The sequence below is a fragment of the Crocodylus porosus genome, unplaced genomic scaffold, assembly GCF_001723895.1.
Source record: "Crocodylus porosus isolate Cpor-Errol unplaced genomic scaffold, CroPor_comp1, whole genome shotgun sequence".
In the NCBI taxonomy this organism is placed as follows: domain Eukaryota; kingdom Metazoa; phylum Chordata; order Crocodylia; family Crocodylidae; genus Crocodylus; species Crocodylus porosus.
Genome location: NW_017728906.1, coordinates 45,807,413 through 45,826,715, shown reverse-complemented (window position 1 = coordinate 45,826,715; position 19,303 = coordinate 45,807,413). Strand labels below are relative to the sequence as shown.

General features: G+C 39.9%; 1 protein-coding gene across 4 annotated transcripts in view; it reads right to left on the bottom strand.

The window, feature by feature from the left end:
* The window catches only part of EFHC2 (EF-hand domain containing 2), an 89,836-nt gene that overhangs the window by 63,087 nt on the left and 7,446 nt on the right, over nucleotides 1-19,303 (bottom strand). For 2 of the 4 annotated variants that reach the window (XM_019529059.1, XM_019529060.1), the window contains exons 2-4: nucleotides 18,809-18,997; nucleotides 9,011-9,161; nucleotides 2,863-3,086 (exon numbers count right to left, since the gene is read on the bottom strand). In XM_019529059.1, coding sequence (XP_019384604.1) covers nucleotides 2,863-3,086; nucleotides 9,011-9,161; nucleotides 18,809-18,997 — 564 coding nt within the window. The remainder of the gene's footprint in view (nucleotides 1-2,862; nucleotides 3,087-9,010; nucleotides 9,162-18,808; nucleotides 18,998-19,303) is intronic. The other 2 variants (XM_019529058.1, XM_019529061.1) reach the window with 2 other exon arrangements.

Below are 19,303 nucleotides of genomic sequence, written 5' to 3'. Positions count from 1 at the left end.
ACACCCATACTGCACAGTAAGTATGGTGATTTACACTGACTTGAGTGCAAATTTGATACCTGCATAATGCAGGTATCAAATTTATGCCCGATTAGTTACTGCACAGTAATGCATGTATAGACCAATTAGGTACTGTGCAGTAATGCCTTGCTGTACAGTAACGCTCTGTATGTGGACTGGCTTGGGACTAACTTTAGTCCCAAGTCAGTCCACACACAGCATTATTGCACTTTAATGCCAGCACACATAGATGCCAGAGTATTCCCACTTACTATGCAGTAATATACTGTGCAGTAAATTTAAGCTGGCGAAAATGCATGTGTAGACATGCCCAATGTACCTATATTTTCTAAGAACTGAACCGCTGCATTAAAGCAAAAGCTTCATTTTCTTTTCTCACATTATTTCTTGCCTGTCTCCTCCTCTGAGTACATTGGTTATATGCCATCTTAAAAGGACTTTTTAATAAGAATCATGAACAAGTATTCAGGCATCATATATGACATCATGATATCATATAATGACTTGTCAACACTAGGATAAATAATTCTGCATTTGTAAACATTGTAAGATTAAGACAAAGGCACCTTAAGGACATTCCTAAGGTCCTGCCTTCTACAGTATGAAGCTCACTTCAAAATTTCAGCTTTTAATTAGGAATGGGGATACCAAAGCCCTGCAATTATGTAGAAAAAGCTTGAGAGCACAGACGAAGTATAACTGATGTTGAACTCTCCACTAGTGACTATGAACAGCCAAAAATAACCTTCAAGATATGCAAAATGCCCCATGCATCTCAACAGGGCATTTTCCATTTTTACTGACATGAAGGAGCCTCAACAAGGGAAAGATGAGAGAAACAGGCAAATATGTGGGGTCCATATTAATTGGTATTTCCTTGGCAGCTGGTGGGAACTCTGACAACTGGCTCACCTCTCCCATTTGGGAAATGATAAACAGAGTCCTCTCGCCTTTCTCACTCCACATCTTTCTCCTTCCACCATCCCTGAAACCAATGCTAACCAAAAAGGGAAAGGGAAAGGGAAAGGGAAAGGAAAAGGGGAAAGGACAATGTGGCCCCCCAAAAGTAAAGCAGGGAAAACTACAATTCCCACTACTGCAATTCCTACTACTCTTCCTTGAAATTTTGGGAAAAGGAGTGGAGACATCTACAAAGTGTTCAGAGTTGATAGGTGATAGGTGTGTATGTCTGCGTGCAATAAGCAAGGATTTCTTAGGATGGTATCTTTTACTGGACCAACTGCATAGGTGGGATAGAGTTAGGCAAGCTTTTGAATGCAAGACTTCCTCTATGAGGTCTACTTGCCTACATGCAAGAGAACATGCATAGGTTAAAATGAGTGCTGGAAGTACATGAAAGAGAGGGTGTCTCAGGCAAGGTTGAGATATAAGAATCTGTTTTTATACATGTAACGGTGTAATATTATACATGTATCTCATGTATATATTTAAAGATAAATGGGACCAGAGATGAATGATGACATAGCAAGAGGCCCAAACAAAAAAAGTCTGTTGAGAGCTACAGATGTGCTTGAACTACAGTCCCAAATAAATTTGCCTTTAAAAGTAAATATTAGCAGTAAAAGAACAAAGTGTTTTCTTGGTTATACATTTTATTCAATAGCTGGGAGGTATTTTAGACAAGCTTCTAGGCACAAAGTGACCTTCCTCAGGTATAGGAAAGAAGCAGAAACATTTATTAATTATGTATTAATAATGAATTTATTAGCACAAATTGAGACTAAGCAGAAACAAAAGGAGATCATCTAATAGTTCTGAAGGCTTTCAACAACTGGCACTGAGAAATCCAGGGATAAAAGGAAGAGCGGGGGGAAAACATACTATTATGATGTGTTTGAATATAGTAGACATTAGGTTACCCTGGCATTATGATCCCAGACTACAGTTTAATGAATGCCATTCCATCTAATTTAATTCCCTGTGTAATTTCAATATGCTATACTTCCTGTCCTAGAAAGCTATCAACTAATGGGCAACATTCAATAGTTTCCATCCAGAGGAAGAGACAAATCCATGGAGAGCAAAATGGTTGTTATTTCTCCTTTACTTATTTTACATGGGATTTATGACTTCCATTTGACATCTGTCAGGTGTCTTAAGATTGCCAGCTAAAAGGCAGTAAAGAAGTGTAAATATTATATACATGCAATGCACTGCAATACAACTTCTATTTTCACTGGATAATCTGCACAATAAATATTATCTTCCCAGTTCAAAGAACAACTGTTCAAAGCATTTTGTTTCATGCTTACAGCATTTATTTTCACTGGCCCATCAACTATTATTTACAGATGACAACAATCTATCAAAATTCACAGTAGCCATGTCTTGTAAATATTAGCAGTTAAGGTCTGCTGTGGTACACAAAGAAGTGAAAAGAAGAATGACTGTAATAAAACTGAATCATGCTGTAGAGCTCTGAGAGTAAATCATGTTATGAAGATGGTAAATATAATATTGCACAAGAATGTAAACACAGACGTTGAAGATAATTTCAATCCTTGGTTATTGTTTTTTCAGTAATAGATAAGAATAGTTTTATCAAACAAATACACATACTTTCATTATTTCACAAGGGACCTTCATCCTTGGTAATCCCCAAATGTTTCTCATGTTTCAAAGCAGATCTGTACTAAATTCATGTTTTCTTTTCTATTGTATAATTTTTATAGTAATTACAAAATTAATTTAATTAACTTTCAGTGCATTTTATTTTGTTTCAGAAGATCATATTATATATACATAAACATTACATATTAATTCACACAAAAGATTTGTTGTTGTTGAAATTAGATTTTCACCATTACTGACTAGTCTTACCTTTTGCCGTTCCATAGTATATGGGTCTTCTGGACGATATGCTGGAGGATTTAATCTTACTCCCATCTTCCTCAAAAAATTTTTTGTGAATTGATCACAATCTATAATTTTATATTTTCGCGCATAAAAGATGATGTCTGTGTTAATATTGAAATAGTCTATAGTATAGAACTGATCTTCATGAGGTGGTGGAAGTGGAATCCGATGGCGCCTGACAATAGTTCCTGTTTAAAATATAATATTATAAAGATCACACTTCACATGAATCTAGGACATTGATATTATTTAATAAAAATGAAGAAGAATCTACATAAATATCAGAGATAGTGAGACAATTATTTCTTGTTCAGCAGAGGAATATAACACTGTAACAACACAATATAAAGCAGAATATTTTTTATCAAGAATACAAATACTGGACATTTATCACCTTTCAATGGATTGAAAATCAGTTCCAGCTACTAAGGTAACCATCCACACCAATGTGAAGGTAAAAAAAAATATTTTCCAAAACCAGGGCCCACCAGAAGTTACTGGAATAGATTTCTACCTGCAGGACCCAGGTCCTAGAATATAAATAGGAATTCCCCTAAATTGGCATTCTGGACCTGCTGACTATCCAAAGCCTCTATATTAAGAAGTTATAGCTGCTGCCCATATTTTTAATGACCAGTAATTTCCACCCCCCCAAAAAAAGAGAAAAAAATTATACAACAACTAAATGGCAAAATGGTGATGGAAGTGATGGAGATGCCTCAACTGGTTGTGCAGTCCCCATCTGCGTCTGACAGATGCACAGCAGGTAACAGCCAGTCTGCTGCAGTGGTTAGAGGGTGCAGGGAACTCTCAGGGCTGCTGCAGCAGTCCCGCTGGCACAAGGGTAGTGTCCCCAGGTACCAATTGCCTGGGCCCCTTAAGCACCTGAGAGCAAGTAGCCCTGAGCTATTTGACAGGGGAGCTTTTTGTACTGGTGGGGCTAGGACAGGGCAGCTTTTTATACTGCTGGGGACAGCACAGGTGCTGGCCCCAGGCTCTAGCTGCCCCTGGCTACAGATCCAGGAAAGGTTATTTTGCCCCAGGTAGCACAATTTGCCCCACACCAAGTTGAATGTCTTGGCACATACACTGAGGCAAAAAGCCCCAACTCAAATTTGTACCTCTTCTATTTGAACTGCTGCAAGCGCACATGCTTGCACGTGTGGACACACCCTATAAGGTAAAGAAAGAAGAGCAATTTCTCACTGGGCATGTCTACATGTGCAATTATTGTGACTAAATATACTCAGGCTCAATTTGAACCGGAGTAAACTAATCTCAAGGTGACCATCTACATGTGCTTTTAAACACAGTAATTTACTGTGCTTCCAGATATCACTTGTATCTGATGGGACTATCCAGCAGTGCAGTAAATTAGTCTACTGCAGCCTAATAACCATGCATGTGTAGATGGTAATGCTTTACTGTGTAGCAAATTACTCTACTGAGAAGTAAAACATCTCATGTAGACATGCCCACTGCTATATAACCTTTAGCTCTCGTCAGGAAAACTGCCTGAGCTATCAAGGATGTGGCTGTTGGGGAGGTGCCTTCATGTGAAGTTCATTAAGATGTCTGTTAACAGAACAATGATTTGGAGTCAATCTTATTTCCTGAGGAACTCATCTATATTCCAAGGCTATATTCTTAGAATTCATTATTAAATATTCACCCAAAGATGTTAAGATGTTAATTATTAATTACTCTTCCAAAATGTCATTTTCTCTCATTTTTTTTCAGAGGAATAAATAGGAAGATACATTCAAATTTTCATTACGTTTGCCTCTTAACATCCTGTCATAAATTTTAAACCTATTGTCTGATCTGAAATTTCACACATACTATATTTGGAATTTTGGCTATCAGTCTTTCATTGGAAACAAATATGGGCTTCTCTCTGGCTAGTTTAACTCCAGATTTGCATACGTACCCTACACCTGCTTAATGAACCAGTTCTCCAAATTTCAGAGATACTCTTCAGGGTTTAAGGGATACCAGTGTACCATCTGGGCACGTCTCTATGAGTGGCAACATGAGTTTCCCTGAGGACAATATGTGCCGAGCTGGCACCCGGGCTGGCCCCAGCAGCCTTACTTGGGTCTTGAGGGCTTCTGGAGGCTGTACCCATGGCAATCAGGCAGCACAAAACCTGGTTGACAAGTAGAGTATGGCTTCAGTTGGCCATGCTCTGGTATTCAGGTGCAGGGTGTTTTTAGACACCAAGATCTCCTGGTGTCAAAAAAACCTGCACCAAAAAAACCCAACAAAACAGAGTGGCCCATGCAGGGGTAGCGTATGCCACTTAAAGCCAGAGCCTGGGCAGCCAGCGCCATGCTCTGGCTGCCTGCCAGCCTCTGTGCAGCAGGATTGCTGCTGCTCCTGCTGCCCCAGCCCCAGGACCGCAGGTAAGGCCTTCTCTACCTAACCCAAGGTAATCTGCTATGTGCCAGAGGGCACATAGCACAGTCTGGGGACACAAGGTGTGCTGCTGCTAGTTGTCCCTGGGGAACCAAATGTCCACACTCGTGTGGAAGCAGCCTGTGTATGCAATATCGCATCTTCATTATTGAGATGTATTATGTTAGAAGTTGTATTAACTAGTGGCCTCAAATACTAATAATTAGTTCCTTGGATAGACAGGAACAGTTCAGATTTACAACATGTTAACTACCATTATCAGTGTTTGAGTCTCCTGTAGAGTTAACCACGACTAGCTCCCACCCATTTAAATACAACTGTCCTTGAACTCAGAAAGAATTCACACATGATTGTTTACACACAATCATTGATAATTATCATGCTAGTTAAAATATATTAGTTTTCCAACACAATTAATTTTCCCACTGTAGATTAATTTTCCCTCAGAATCAGAGAGTGGGCTTTCATTTAGCTTTCCATGGACCTTGTTACAGATCACAATACACAGATCACGTTTGGTCTGGGTAGACAAGATTTTCTTTACTAATGGAAAATGTGTTGTAGAGATAATGTCAACAGCACTGTTTAGTTTTTTTAGATACTACTAAGCCTCATCCTCAAGTTGATTATGAACTTTATATTTTTGAATTTGGGCTTTAATAATACTTGTTCAGCTCAAATTCAGTTTAAGAACTTTTTAATTTTTTTAATCATCATTCTTTCTGGAAAAGAACATTTTCCCATCAATAAATTTGCCAAAAGAACTCGTGACAAGAGGTTTCATACACCATCTGAGACAGATGTCACTTCATAGCATCCAAAAGACTCTTCCATTCTGATGCCTTTTTACTTTCCATTTTTGGTCAGTGGGTGCATCTACACAAGATGCTTAATGTACATTAAACTAATTCTACTGTGCATTAGCATGGTTGGCAAAAACTCTGCTGATATGCTGGTGTGCAGCAGACTTAATCTAATGCACATTAATGTCACATAAAGCATTAATCTACACTAATGCACAGTAGTGCTGATTACAGCACATTAAGTTTAGTACCTGTTATCACAGGTCCCAAACTTAATATGCCATAATTATGGCACGTTAATGAACGTGTAGATGTGCCCAGTAGGGCCAACTCTCTCCATTGTTATGGTCTTGTTTGAGAGAATTGGACTGCACCTTCTCTTCAGACTGTAGGGCTGGCCCTCATTTCTACTAAGTGCTGGCTTCAAACACCAAAATACATTTTTTTTCTGCCATAATTGATTAGTTAATGTTATTATTAATAGAACTGCCTTGCCTGTATTTTTTGGTTTTTCTGCCTGAGTAAGTACAGTCTTATGGGAGATCTTTTAAATGGCAAAAAAACAAAGAAGGAACCCTTAGGGATAGACTATGTTCTTATCAAATAAGGCTCACAGAACAAAGCAGGGAATACGCTGTGTCGAACATAGTCTTTGCTTCCGCCTACTTCACAGTTGAAGGAAGCAAAGCTGGCACTTTTCAACAAAGCAGCACTGGGGAAATGCAAGGTGGGAAATTAGTGAGGTCCTAATTCTGCTCACTCCTGGCCCAAAAAAGGAGAGATGGAGCCCAGCATGCACTGCACAAAAAGGGGGCTCCTTATACCTAATGACTTACCTGTATGAGCATGCAGCAAGGATCATGAGCTGACCCTCAATAAATACAGAAGAATCTTGATTTTCTAAAGGTTTCTTAATTTTCAGATAATAAATGATTTAGCTGAGCCCAGGGAGATGTCTGCAAATTTACTTGTCTGACTGCACTTTGCTCTTCAACCAACCGGCCTTGGGACGCTAGCCAGCAGGCAGTTCCATTCTCCTTCTCAGCTGGCTGACCTTGGGGAAGCCAGCCAGCTGCTTAACTGTGCTCTGGATTGTTCACTGGAAGCTACAGTCAACCCACTGGGACATAAAAGACTTTTTTCTAACAGAGTGTCAGCTACCCAGGGTTCAGTTAACTGGGGATTACAAAGCTTATACTAGAACCACCACATCTTGCCTCAACCTGCACACAGAGGGTTTCTATTATACTGTGCTATAAGAAACACTCAGACTGGAGAAACGTAGGTGGAGTTTGTTATGCATTTCCAAGATTATTGTCCTCTCCTTCACCCTGTGTCCCCATTTCTGTACTTAGTTCCTGTGTGTTTTGATTATTTCAACATTTTTGTTTTTAGTCCAGGTTTCTCTGAAGTCAGTTCAAGTTAGTCTTTCAGTTCCAGTGATTTACATTTTTTAATTTAATTTCTTCATTTCGATAACATTGCTTCCAAATTTTTTTTGTTCTACTCTGGGACTGGTGTGTTCAAATTTTAGCTATGTATTTTCCAAAATTAAATCTGGTTTACAATATTTGTTCCTTTGCAGGAGCCTCATTTACATTTTTTTTTCTCAAATTGACTTCCATGTACTGCAGTCAGTTTCATAGAAATTGTCTAAAGTCTCAGCATCCACTTCTGGAGAAAGTGTACCTTCATCACTCTTTGGGGTTTTGATCATTGATAAATAAAGGTTTTCTACTGTTCTCTCTTTTGTGACCTAATTCATTTAACTTTTGTAATCACATTATATGAGTTAAAAGGGTTTCTTTTTCTATTCTACCTTCCTTAGAGTCTGAACTCTGCACAAGACTTCATACCAGGTTCTTTTCCCAAGGAAGCCAACTACAACCACTGCTGTGAGAGCACAGCAAGTAACTTTCAAGCTTCCATTATTTCCTGTACCCACAGGATAACCCACTCACGAAAGAGCAGAGAGAGACTGTTGAACACCTACAATTCTTCACCACAGAAACCAAAAAATGGTTGCACCAGAAGATCTAAGACAGTGGTCAGCAACATCTTTAGGATGCAGACCAAAGTAACACAGGGGCCACTTAACACCAGGAGAGGCAGTGTGTGAAATGCCGGGTTAAGACAAAAGGATTCCTGGGTGTTAATCCTTTCCCTAACCTTCATTAAATGTATTTTTACAGATTATTAATAATTATATTAATATTCTTAATTATTACCTACTGCTACAGAGAATCTAGTGATTAAGCAGCAAATGTTTAATCCCACCACTATGTGAGACAGGATACTTAGCTAGATGGCTTATCTTATGTTTGCATATTGATGTAAAACATACCAGAAGGACCACAAAATCCTCCAGAGATTGGAAAGGCACAGCCATCCCGAGACTACCTGCTTACTTGGACTATTATCGTTTGCATAGCTTTTTAAAAATGCTGGCAAGTGCCCACAAATATCCAGAAGCAACAGCCGCACTCCAGTTCTGATCTTGGACAAGCGTTACATTTCTAGAAATTGCCAGTGTACAAGCGTTCATTTAGTTTCTCACAGAGGAAACATGCCCCATCTCTGAGAAAGATCTTTCATTTTGACTCTTGGCAGATCTACCCTGTGTGAGTTTCTCTCGCTAGATTGAATGCCTGTACACATCCACTTAATTCCTCTGTGATCGGAAGGAGTCAAGCACTAGGTTCTCCTGAGCCTTCCCAAGACCCGGGGACCCTATGATTGGAAGGAGTTGAGCTGTCGCTGTTCTTGGAGCCTTCCTCAGACCAAACAGGCATATGCAGCCACTTTACATTTCCTTTTAGACGAACAAAGACTACAATGAGGAAAGGCTTACAGGACTACAAAACAAAGGTAGGACTACTATAAATAGGTACCTTGTGGTATTCCACTATTTTTCACTTGAGGTTCAATCACTTGAATTGTATCGTCTTCAAGGTAGAAGTATATTTTACAATGTCTTATTCTATACAGTTCCTGATTTTTGTCAGGCACTTCCTCCTCAAAATAGGCATCAAAAGACAATACCTATTAAAACAATAAAGAAAGACATAAAAAGGAGTAAAATTGTCACCCAAAGTGTTTGCAAAATATGTCAATAATGGAAAGCTGTATAGATTAAAATTTGAAAAATGAATGGATATCAGAAGGCAGATTTATTTCACAGAAATATATGAATAGGAATCCACATTAAATCACATGAAGTCAGAATTCTTTGGTTGGCATTTTTATCTCCACACCATCTGAGTAGAGAAGAAAAGATAAAATAAATAAGTAAATCAAATGCAGAGCTATAAGCAGACTATTTGGAAAAATCTTTCGAATAAACTGTTTTGGATGGTAGAAAGAGCTGCCTGGGTTCTGAAGCAAATTTTAGAGTTCTATTAAAACAACTGATGAAAGGCAGTGTTTTGTGATATGAGTGCACTTTACCTCTGGGGTGAGAGGCGAGGTGCAAGCTGATTTATGGACAGCACTGAAGACTGTCACAACAAATGTCATATCTTTCAGGTGCCATTCAGAACAGTACAAAATGATTGTGACAAAACTTACCTTGTTTTGTATTTCAATATGCATGCAAACTGTGCAGGAGGATAAAACTGTCGGTCCTCTTCAAACAGAAACAAAGGAACCTCCCCTCTTGCTCTTTTGAAGCCCTGATAATCCTAGAAAAACCTCTGTAGGTGCAGGGCTCGGTTGTTCACTGTAACAGCATTCACCTTAGAAGACCCTGAGTTTTGCTCTTCATTACTGGCTTGTGATTTGTGCATGTGAATATAAGAACTACAATTGTACAGCATTTACTGTTTTTATTCATAAAGGATATTTTATGAATTTTTTATAATAGTATGAAGAGTAAGTTAGGTGATATAGAGATAGGCAAAAAGTCATTAAGGAAACTTGCACAGGGTCTTTCCCATCACATCTTTCTCAAACAATTGCAAAGAATGCCTTACTTTCATTGGTGATATAAATAAAATGGGCAACTAAAAATAAAACTAGCTATTTGTTTGTGCTGTGCATGTCCTCATAGGTGCCTGACAGTGGTGAACTTAGAAATCTTTGAACTATCTATTTAAATTGCCAAGGTCTTGACATGACATGCAGGCCTGTGGCTGAACACTTTAACCTCCAAGAGTTCCCATCACTGACCTGAAGGTAGCTATTATCAGACAGCAAACTTTTAAAACTGAGTTGAACAGGGAATTCTGTAACAAGAAACCATCCACAGACTTTATTCTGTTAAATATGGTTTAAATAGGGACTATGGATTCTTATTCAGTTATCTGGATTAATTTTTGTGATTCAATTCCTATGGGTTTACTGCTTGTCTGCTTGTTTCTCCCAGCACTGCCCCCATCCCCACTCTCCCCCAATACCTATTTGCCCTCCCTCCCTTACCCTTTGTATTCTAATTTTTCTCTCCTTATATTCTGCTTTCTGCATGTCCTTTCACAGCATTTGATAAAGTGAGCTTTAGCTCATGAAAACTTGTGATACACACAGGTGCGTGTCTACATGAGATGCTTTCCTGTGCAGTAGAGTTAATTACTGCACAATAAGCATCTGTGTCTACAAGTCCAGACACTTACTGTGCAGTAATTGGCTCTAATCAAGACATGGGGACACTGTCAAAAGACAATACCTACCTGAGAGCAGGGAACAACGTGCCCGTCCCCATCAGCAGACAGCTGTCTTCTGGCCTGGTACTCCCTGCCAGCCCCAGGCTAGAACCTAGGGGGAGCTTGGAGCTCCCCATGGCTGCTGCAGGGGCCAGTACAGGGCCAGTGAAGGCCAAAGCAGATTGCTGACATGAGCAGCAAATCTGCTCCCAAAACCCTACACAGGTAGGTGCTTGCCAGGGAGTGTTTACTCACAAGTAGTTTACTCATGAGTAAGCTGCTCCCAGATCAAATGCACATATACACATGTATGTACGCACACGCGCGCACACGCACACACACACACACACACACCCCCTTTGGTTAAGTCTATAAGGTACAAATCTACCCTGACTTCTATAATATTTACCAGCCAATATTCTCCAGTTGTTTAGCATTTCGATCTGAGAATCTCAGAGTACTCTCATATGTACTAACTATTTTTAACACACATTTGTAATCATCTATGTTTTTTATATTTAGGGAAATTCAGACAGAGAAGAGCTAAGTTATTTGTTCAAGTTTATATAGGCAGTTCTGTAGCATCTCTCTTAGTTCCCAGTCTGGCTCCTCAACTAGCTATTCTTCTACCTCCCAGGAGAATTCAAGTACAGTAGAGCAGAATCTCCTATTTTTACAGAAAGAGAATTCAAAATTTACTCAGGAAAGAGTGCTGGGGTCAGATGACCCCAGCCAGATGCTTGTCCAGTTTCCTCTTAAAGACCTCCAAGGTAGGTATACTGGGTGGATGAGAAAGCAGTTGGGAAGGAGCAGTGTCATTCATTTGTAAGTACTGTATAGGGAATCCCCAAATCTGAAATAGTCCTGTGTAAAAACAAAATGGGACAGTACTATGGAAACAGAAGTCATGTCCTCATGGGAGATAATGTTTTTTATGGTTTGTAATCTGTCCTTATGGGTGGGAGGGTTTGGTGTAGAGAGATGTAACACCCACAGTAGCTAATATGGTGTTAGCTGAAGCTTTTCAATGGAAGCTAGTTTCTTTAGGAAATTTATAGTATTTTTCAAACAGCTGGCAGGTCCCATAGCATGTGGAAATAGGATTGAGTCAACATAGCCAGAAACTCACTCCATGACAGTGCCAATGCCAGAAACAACGGAATGTCTTGGGTTGCCAGATTTGTGGATCTTGGTAATAAATAATAGTTGTTTGGCCAGGGGTCTTGGGAGGTGGAAGCATTAATCCTCTCCTATGTTTCCAGACAGATTCTTTAAGAATTTGCCTACTTCCTTCCTGTATGTACACTGTTTTTCCATACCAGTGGCATCCCCTTCATCCATCTGTCGTATGATGATATTAGAGTTGTTCTTAAGGCTGAGTATGGCTCTCCAGTCTGCAAAACTGAGGTTGTAATGTGAGGTTTGCTGTTTTCTGGCAGTCTATGAATGGCTGCAATCTACAAAGGCAGAAGCAGTTTATGTGCATGTCCAGAGTAGGGCTGTAGCTCTCAGAGTCTAGGAGCTCTCCTTATAGTTCAGATGTCTGCAGTGGGTTGATCACTGTCTGGCACCTTATTGTGGAAATATTCCCTTAGTCTTAGGTTGCAGAAAATGCTTTGAGGTCACCATAAAGCTGTAATATATATTGAGTTGTGTAGTGGGACAGAAAGAAAGACCATGGGATAGTACAAACACTTAAGCTGGGCTGAGGGTGGCTGTGAACTAAACAGGAACAACCCTCACTTTAATCCTTATCAGCAAGCTGACTCAACAATCAACTCCTTCAGATGACCTTGCTTAAGAGTTAATAAAACTGGGTGTGTTACAGTTCAGTGAACAAATGTGTACAGAATGCATTTGGATAAAGATGAAAGATGCAGCTTCAATATAACGGTGAGGGTTTATTATAGGCCACCAAATCAGGACAAAGAGATAAATGAGGCACTCTTCAAGGGGGTGACAAATCTATCTAAAAGCTATGGGATGGTACCGATGGAAGATTTCAGTTTTCCAGACATCTGCTGAAAGAACAATACAGTCAAACATGAAACATTAACTTGTGTAGAGGACAACTTTCTGTTCCAGAAGGCTGAGGCTACATCTAGGGGATCATCTATCTTGAATCTTGTCCTGTCCAACAAAGAGTGGTGGAGGAGGTAAAGGTGATGGGCAACTTGGGAAGAAGCGATCACAGTCTGATAGAATTCCAGACCCTAAGTAAGGGAAAGCACAAGGTTAGCAAAACTAGGATGGTAGATTTAAAAAAAACAGATTTCACCCAGCTCAAGAAGTTAACAGGCCTAGTGCCCTGGGAAGACAGATTGAAGGATAAAGGTATCCAGGAGGGATGGGAGCTTCCAGAGGAAGCTCAACAAGAAACTGTTCTAACATAATGGAAGCACCATGGCAAGAGATCAATGCAGCTGCACAAGGAGCTTCTGGGATGCCTCAAATGTAAAAGAAAAGCAGACAGACAATGGAAAAATGGGCAGATCACCAAGAAAGCTCACCAGAAAATAGCAAAAATATACAGGGACAAAATCAGGAAGGCAAAGATAAAAAAAAAAATGAGCTACACCTGGCAACAGAGGTTAAAGCCAAGAAGAGGTACTATAAGTATGTTGGCCAGAAAAGAAAGACCAAGGAAGCCGTGGGTCCAGCTGCCAGGGGCAACTTTTGACAGAAGGCAGAACTACTCAATAAGCAGACAAGGTTCTTTGCATGAATCTGATATTTTTCATTAGACCAACTTAAATAGTTGGAAAACAATTATTAAGCAAGCTTTCGGGTTCAAAAAACCTTCGCCAGGCTGAGGAAGTTTCGGCAGTTGGTGTGAGCTCTTCCTGGATGGAATGAATAGTAAAGCAGCCAGAGGTTGGCTGGGCTGGGCTGCATGCAAGACAGGCAGTCAGTGAAAATGTAGACTGAGGAGTCAATGGGTGAGAGACAGGCTGGGGCTGGGGGGAGGTACTTTGCCTCAGTCTTCACTAAAAATTATTTAGCTGCAGCCAGGCACCTAAGAAGGATTAAGAGAACAAGCTGAGGGATGACATAACAAAAGAGACAGTCAAAGAGCTTGGAAAATAACTTTTGTCTCTTGCTGCAGAGAGTAGGATGCAGACCAATGGCTTGATGTTGCAGCAAAGTAGTTTTAGATTGGATATCAGGAAAAATGTCTTCAGTGTTAGAACAGTGAGGCAATGGAATAGACTGCATAGGGAAGTTGTGGACTCCCCATCACTAGAATTGTTCAAGAAGAGGTTGGGAATGATCTAGGCATAGCTGTGCCCATGCTCTACTGTCAATATTTCCTAGGGCTATGCAAAGCTTCGGTCCCTGATTCGATTCAGCGGAGATTCCACCCAATTCGGTGGCCGAATCTCCAAATCCAAATTGAATCAGAGGACCTTTTAATCTCTCCAAATTGATTCAGAACCCTCCAAATCGATTCGGAGAGATTTGGACAAATTCAGTGATTCAGACATAGACACAGCTTTACATGTTTTTTCTACACACCTCTAGGTAGCAGGGGCTCTGAATGCTGCGGTGCTGGGGCAGATGCAGCATCCCACAGAAACACTTCTGGGTCCACCAGGGAGTATGCTGAGGGCCCCCCCCCCCGAACCCCTCCCCAGCTCAGCAACTGGTGCCTCCTGGGTCTGGGGGGGCACCCAAGGTCCCCCCTGTGGCCGATCACTGAGCCGGGAGGGTGTGGAGGGGGGCCCCCAGTATGCTGCCCAGCAGACCCAGAAGTGGACCAGAAGTGCTTCTTCCAGCCGAGCACACTGGAGAGCCCCCCTGTGCTCCTGTGGGACTCTCCATTCACACCAGCACCGCAGCAATCACAAGCTGCGCTGCTACCTCAAGGTATGTAGAAAAAACTTCTAGAGCTGTGCCTGTGTCCAAATCTCTGATTCACTGAATCAGCACCAAATCATCAGATTTGGATTTGGCTGAATCGCATAGTCCTTAGCTTTTCCCTTGCAGCTCTCTGAGACAGTTTGAGTGCCAGTCAGCCCATCTCCTGCAACCACCTAGCTCAGAAACTCCTTTCCCTGCACCCTGCAGAGCCAGACTGTCCACCTAGCTCCCACACCTTGGTTTATGTGTGCCCCACAGCTCCACCCCTTCCTGTATGTTGGCTCTTCAACTACACCCAGGGGTTTCTGCTCTGGCTGCTAATAAGCCTTCCTCACCTGCTGCAGCTTGGCTCAGCTGCCCCTCCTTGGCCTAATGAACCTAGGCTGCTCCTGCCTGCACTCTCCCAGGGTCCATAACAGAACCCAGCCTTGGGGTCTGTTATCTTCTTGGGGCTGGTTGCTGTAGCCATTGACCCCTGCAGGCTACAAAAATCTGGCTCCCCCTTTGATTGTAGCTAACAGGGTAGGGATTACAGATTTATGATCCTGTCTCAGGTAGGGGATTGAACTAGATGGTCTACGGAGGTCCCTTTCAGCCCTGCTTCTCACTCCTTAGTCTACTGCTCCTTGGTCTACTGCAGTCACAAGCAGTCTTAGTCTCTATGCCTATTTCCCTATCTGAGGAAATTAATGTCTACAATCACTTTAAAATGCCTTCATGTACATGCTAATTAAGTGTACTATACAATTATTTTTTATTTTAATTTTGACAATTTATGCCAGCAAAGACAACTAGGGGAAATGACTACACAGTTGGCTTGTCTGAAACCGGCCTCTCAGAACATAGATAGTTATTTGCTACAGTATCTCATGGATATGAGGAGTATTAATGTCCCAATCCTGCACAGGAATCCATGCAGCCAGTTTCTCTCATCCCAAAGAGACTAGTACTTCCAACTGGATGGAGTTCTGCGATAGAGTCCATCTATATCTACGCAAGATCAGATCCTAAATAATTCATTTTACTGAGTACAAGCGTACATTTTTGGTTTGCCTTGTTAAAAGAGCTGGACCATTTAAGCTTTGCTTTGTTCTACAGGCTTAATTCCTCTTACGTTTCTGAATATGCTCATTGCAAGACTGAAATATAGCCAATTGCTAAATCATAAATTTTGATCACATAAAATTATTCAGAAATGTTTTGGAAGAAAAAAGGAGATGTTCTCTGTCATCTTTTAATTTAAAGCAAGTTAATTTTAGGAAAAATCAAAACCAATTATTCTTGAGAATATAAAAAGTGTAGGATGATAAATCAAGCAACTCATTTCTTTTATGCAATATTCAAAGTTTTAAAATATGTTGGTATTCAATCTATCAAAATGACAGACACAATAGCTAGGTAGAATGGTTTAAAACACAATAGCTATAAATGAATCACATATCTCCTGTTGCAGTGTAAAACTCATACTCAATACCCCTTTATGTTGTTATACCTACTAAATAGGATGCAATTGCAGAATACATAATGTACTGTGCTTGTCGAATGTGTTTTACAAGTAACCGAAACAGAAATATATAATTAGTAATACAAGAACTAAAGTAAAGATCATGAAGACATACAACAAGATTTTTAACTTAACAAGGGGTGAACCCCGGATAGAAATCCAAGCCTTTTGAGGCTAATCCAAAGCTCCTGAACTTTTGGGGTTTGTTTCCACTATTAGTAAAAATGTAAACAGTTGCCTTATGGATAACATATTCAGGTGTGAAAATGTGCCCTTAGATGAAATTGACAGAAGATATATGAAAAACCCAACAGTGAAAACGAACAGAAAACAAGTTATTTGAGGCACTATGGAATAAGTATTTGATTTGGTCTATCTGACAGCCCAGTTAAATGGAGAAATAATGAAACATTTTCAAGTACAGGAAGTCTCATTTGTGAATTCTTAACTATTTAAGAGATTAAATTTTAGCATGCTTCCTACTAAATGTACAAAACAGTAAAAACCCATTTCTTCCTTTCTAAATTGATTACATGAAGCACAACACATTCCCTGCTTCCAAAGTTAACTCTATTATGGCAGAATAAAAAACCACTCTAACAAGGAGAAATGGGTAAGAAAGCCAAATTAAATGAAAAATTAAAATATTCAACTCATGTTTAATGTCTATTTTGCTGTCAAAAACTTGAAAAATGTCAGAGTATAAACTCTTTATATTGGATACATTGCGATATGTGGTTTATAACCTTATTGTGTAAGACTGGAACACAGCCCTACAAAAATTTACATGTGTGTAGTTCCAGTACAGCTAATTGGCCTACCAACAGCTGTAAAGTTAAACACACAGATAATGTTTGCAAGAATGAGGCACCAACAAATCTTTATGCACATTAGATAACATTATCATGTGAGGAAAACTACTTCCTTCAAAAGGATTGTGAATTTTGTGCATATTTGCAGGATTACACCATACATGAATTTATCACTGATATTGGCTAACCATAAGGTAACTCAACTTTCATCACACTATGTTACTTACATGACTTTTTTATTATTAAGCAGAAATTCGGATGTAGCTATTTTCCCAAAATATTTAAATACCACAGTCATTGTCCAGAAATATTGCAGGGCAACATTCATTTTAAATAGTAAAAAAACTTAAAATACTACAAAATGAAATGGTTGGGGGGGGTTTCCCTTTCCAGGTTGATGGCTGTCTGCCTAGTTATAAAATATTTGTAAGTGGAACTTACTATGATTTTAGACATCTGAAGTAATGGAAAAACATGGAAAAACTTGAGAGAGTCCAGAAAAGAGCCATCCATATGATCAGATTTGCAAGGCAGACCATATGAGGAGAAGCTGAGGGGCTTGGGCCTCTTCAACCTAAAAAAGACAAGGCTAAGATGGAACTTGGTAGCAGCTTACCACTACATCAAGGGCTCAGTGAACAACTGTTCACCAGGGCATCCTTGGGGAAAACCAGGAGTAATGGTCACAAACTCCCAGAAGACTGCTTCAGGCTCAACTCTAGGAAAAACTTCTTCATAGTCAGGGTGTCTAGACTGTGGAATAAACTCCCCCCAGAGGTGGTGCAATTAATCACCTACCCTGGATATCTTCAAGAGGAGACTGGATGGTCACCTGGCTGGGGTCACCTGACCCCAGTTGTCTTTCTTGCCTAGTGCAGGGGGCTGGACCCAATGATCTTGTGAGGTCCCTTCCAGTCCCTTACAATCTATGAATCTATGGCAAAGAGCAACACAACTCAAACCACCAGTCGTCATTATTACCAATTTTTTTCACATACTATATCCCTACAAATCATCTGCTGGAAACTGAAGTGTGCATTATATGTAAGAAATATGGTAAAACTAGTTTCTGGCACCTAAAGGGAAAAGGTAAAATAAAATCCGCAAATGAATCACAGGGAATAGAGCAATGAACAGGCATGGCTCCTGATACTCATGTACTTACTACAAGGAAAGACACTTTATTTCATTTGCTCGTCCAAAGATCAAGGTCCATATCTTACTCCAGGGTATGCTGTATGTTCCTTGCCTTTCCAATGTCCTTGTGACAAGGTATTTAGCAGAATTCACAGATTTGTTGGAATCTGACAGGCTGCACTGTGTGCACTTCTGTTATAGCCTCAGACTTGCAACCTCTGAGCTGTCAACCATGCACCATAGCACCTGTGCTGCCCCAGCCTATACTGTAGCTGAGTAAAACATGGTATTTGATAACTTACCAGTGTGAAAGATATCACTACTTTCATAAAAATGAAAATAAAAATAGCTTAAATGCTTGTTTTACACAGGGATTGATCCATCCAGGCCCTTCTACCCACATAGTATCCTAGTAAAGTCAATTGGACTTTGCAATGGTATTCAGGTCTAAGATGGGTAGATTCCTTTGTAGGCTCAGACCCTATGGCCCAGGACTGTCATAATTTCTTGTTCCCTCAAAATTTCAGTTTTGAAATATGTATGACATGATTAATATACATCAGCATTGATCAACCTACTAACAAGTGTTATTTATTTCTATATACAAAACATGTTCACTTTATTTGAGAGGTCTTTTTAAACAAAAGAATCGTAACAGCTATTTGACTGGCTGGATTTCAGTACCCCTTTGTGGTACAAAGTATTTCACTTTTGAAAAAAAGATCATTTACTACGTACCTGTTTATCAAATGCTACCCATGAAGGAGCATCACTTCCTATACCTCTGGGAAACACGCTGTATTTAGGTTTCAGCTTCTGTCCAAGCAGAGGTTCTCCTCCTATTCCAGGTTTATCTTCTCCCAAAAGCATAGAAACATTATTGCAATAACCCCAGTGTTGAGATTTGTGGAACTTTTCTTTCCCTAGCTATAAACAGTTTCAAAGAAAGAAAACAGAAGAAGTGCTCATGTGGGGATTTTTATTTAAATCCATCCAAAAAGTCTTTATCCAGTAAAAAAGCAGTAACCATTACTAAATGGCCAAAGACACATGAATAATTTACACACTTAAAATTAACACAGAGATTCTAAAAATATAACCAGAAGGATGACAGTCAAATGTATTACTCTGACTGGTCACTTTGCTTAAAGATAAGGATACACAGCTCATGAAAGCACACCTAACAATTTATTCTGACTGAGAAGCACACACCTAGTGGCTTCTCCCATAATG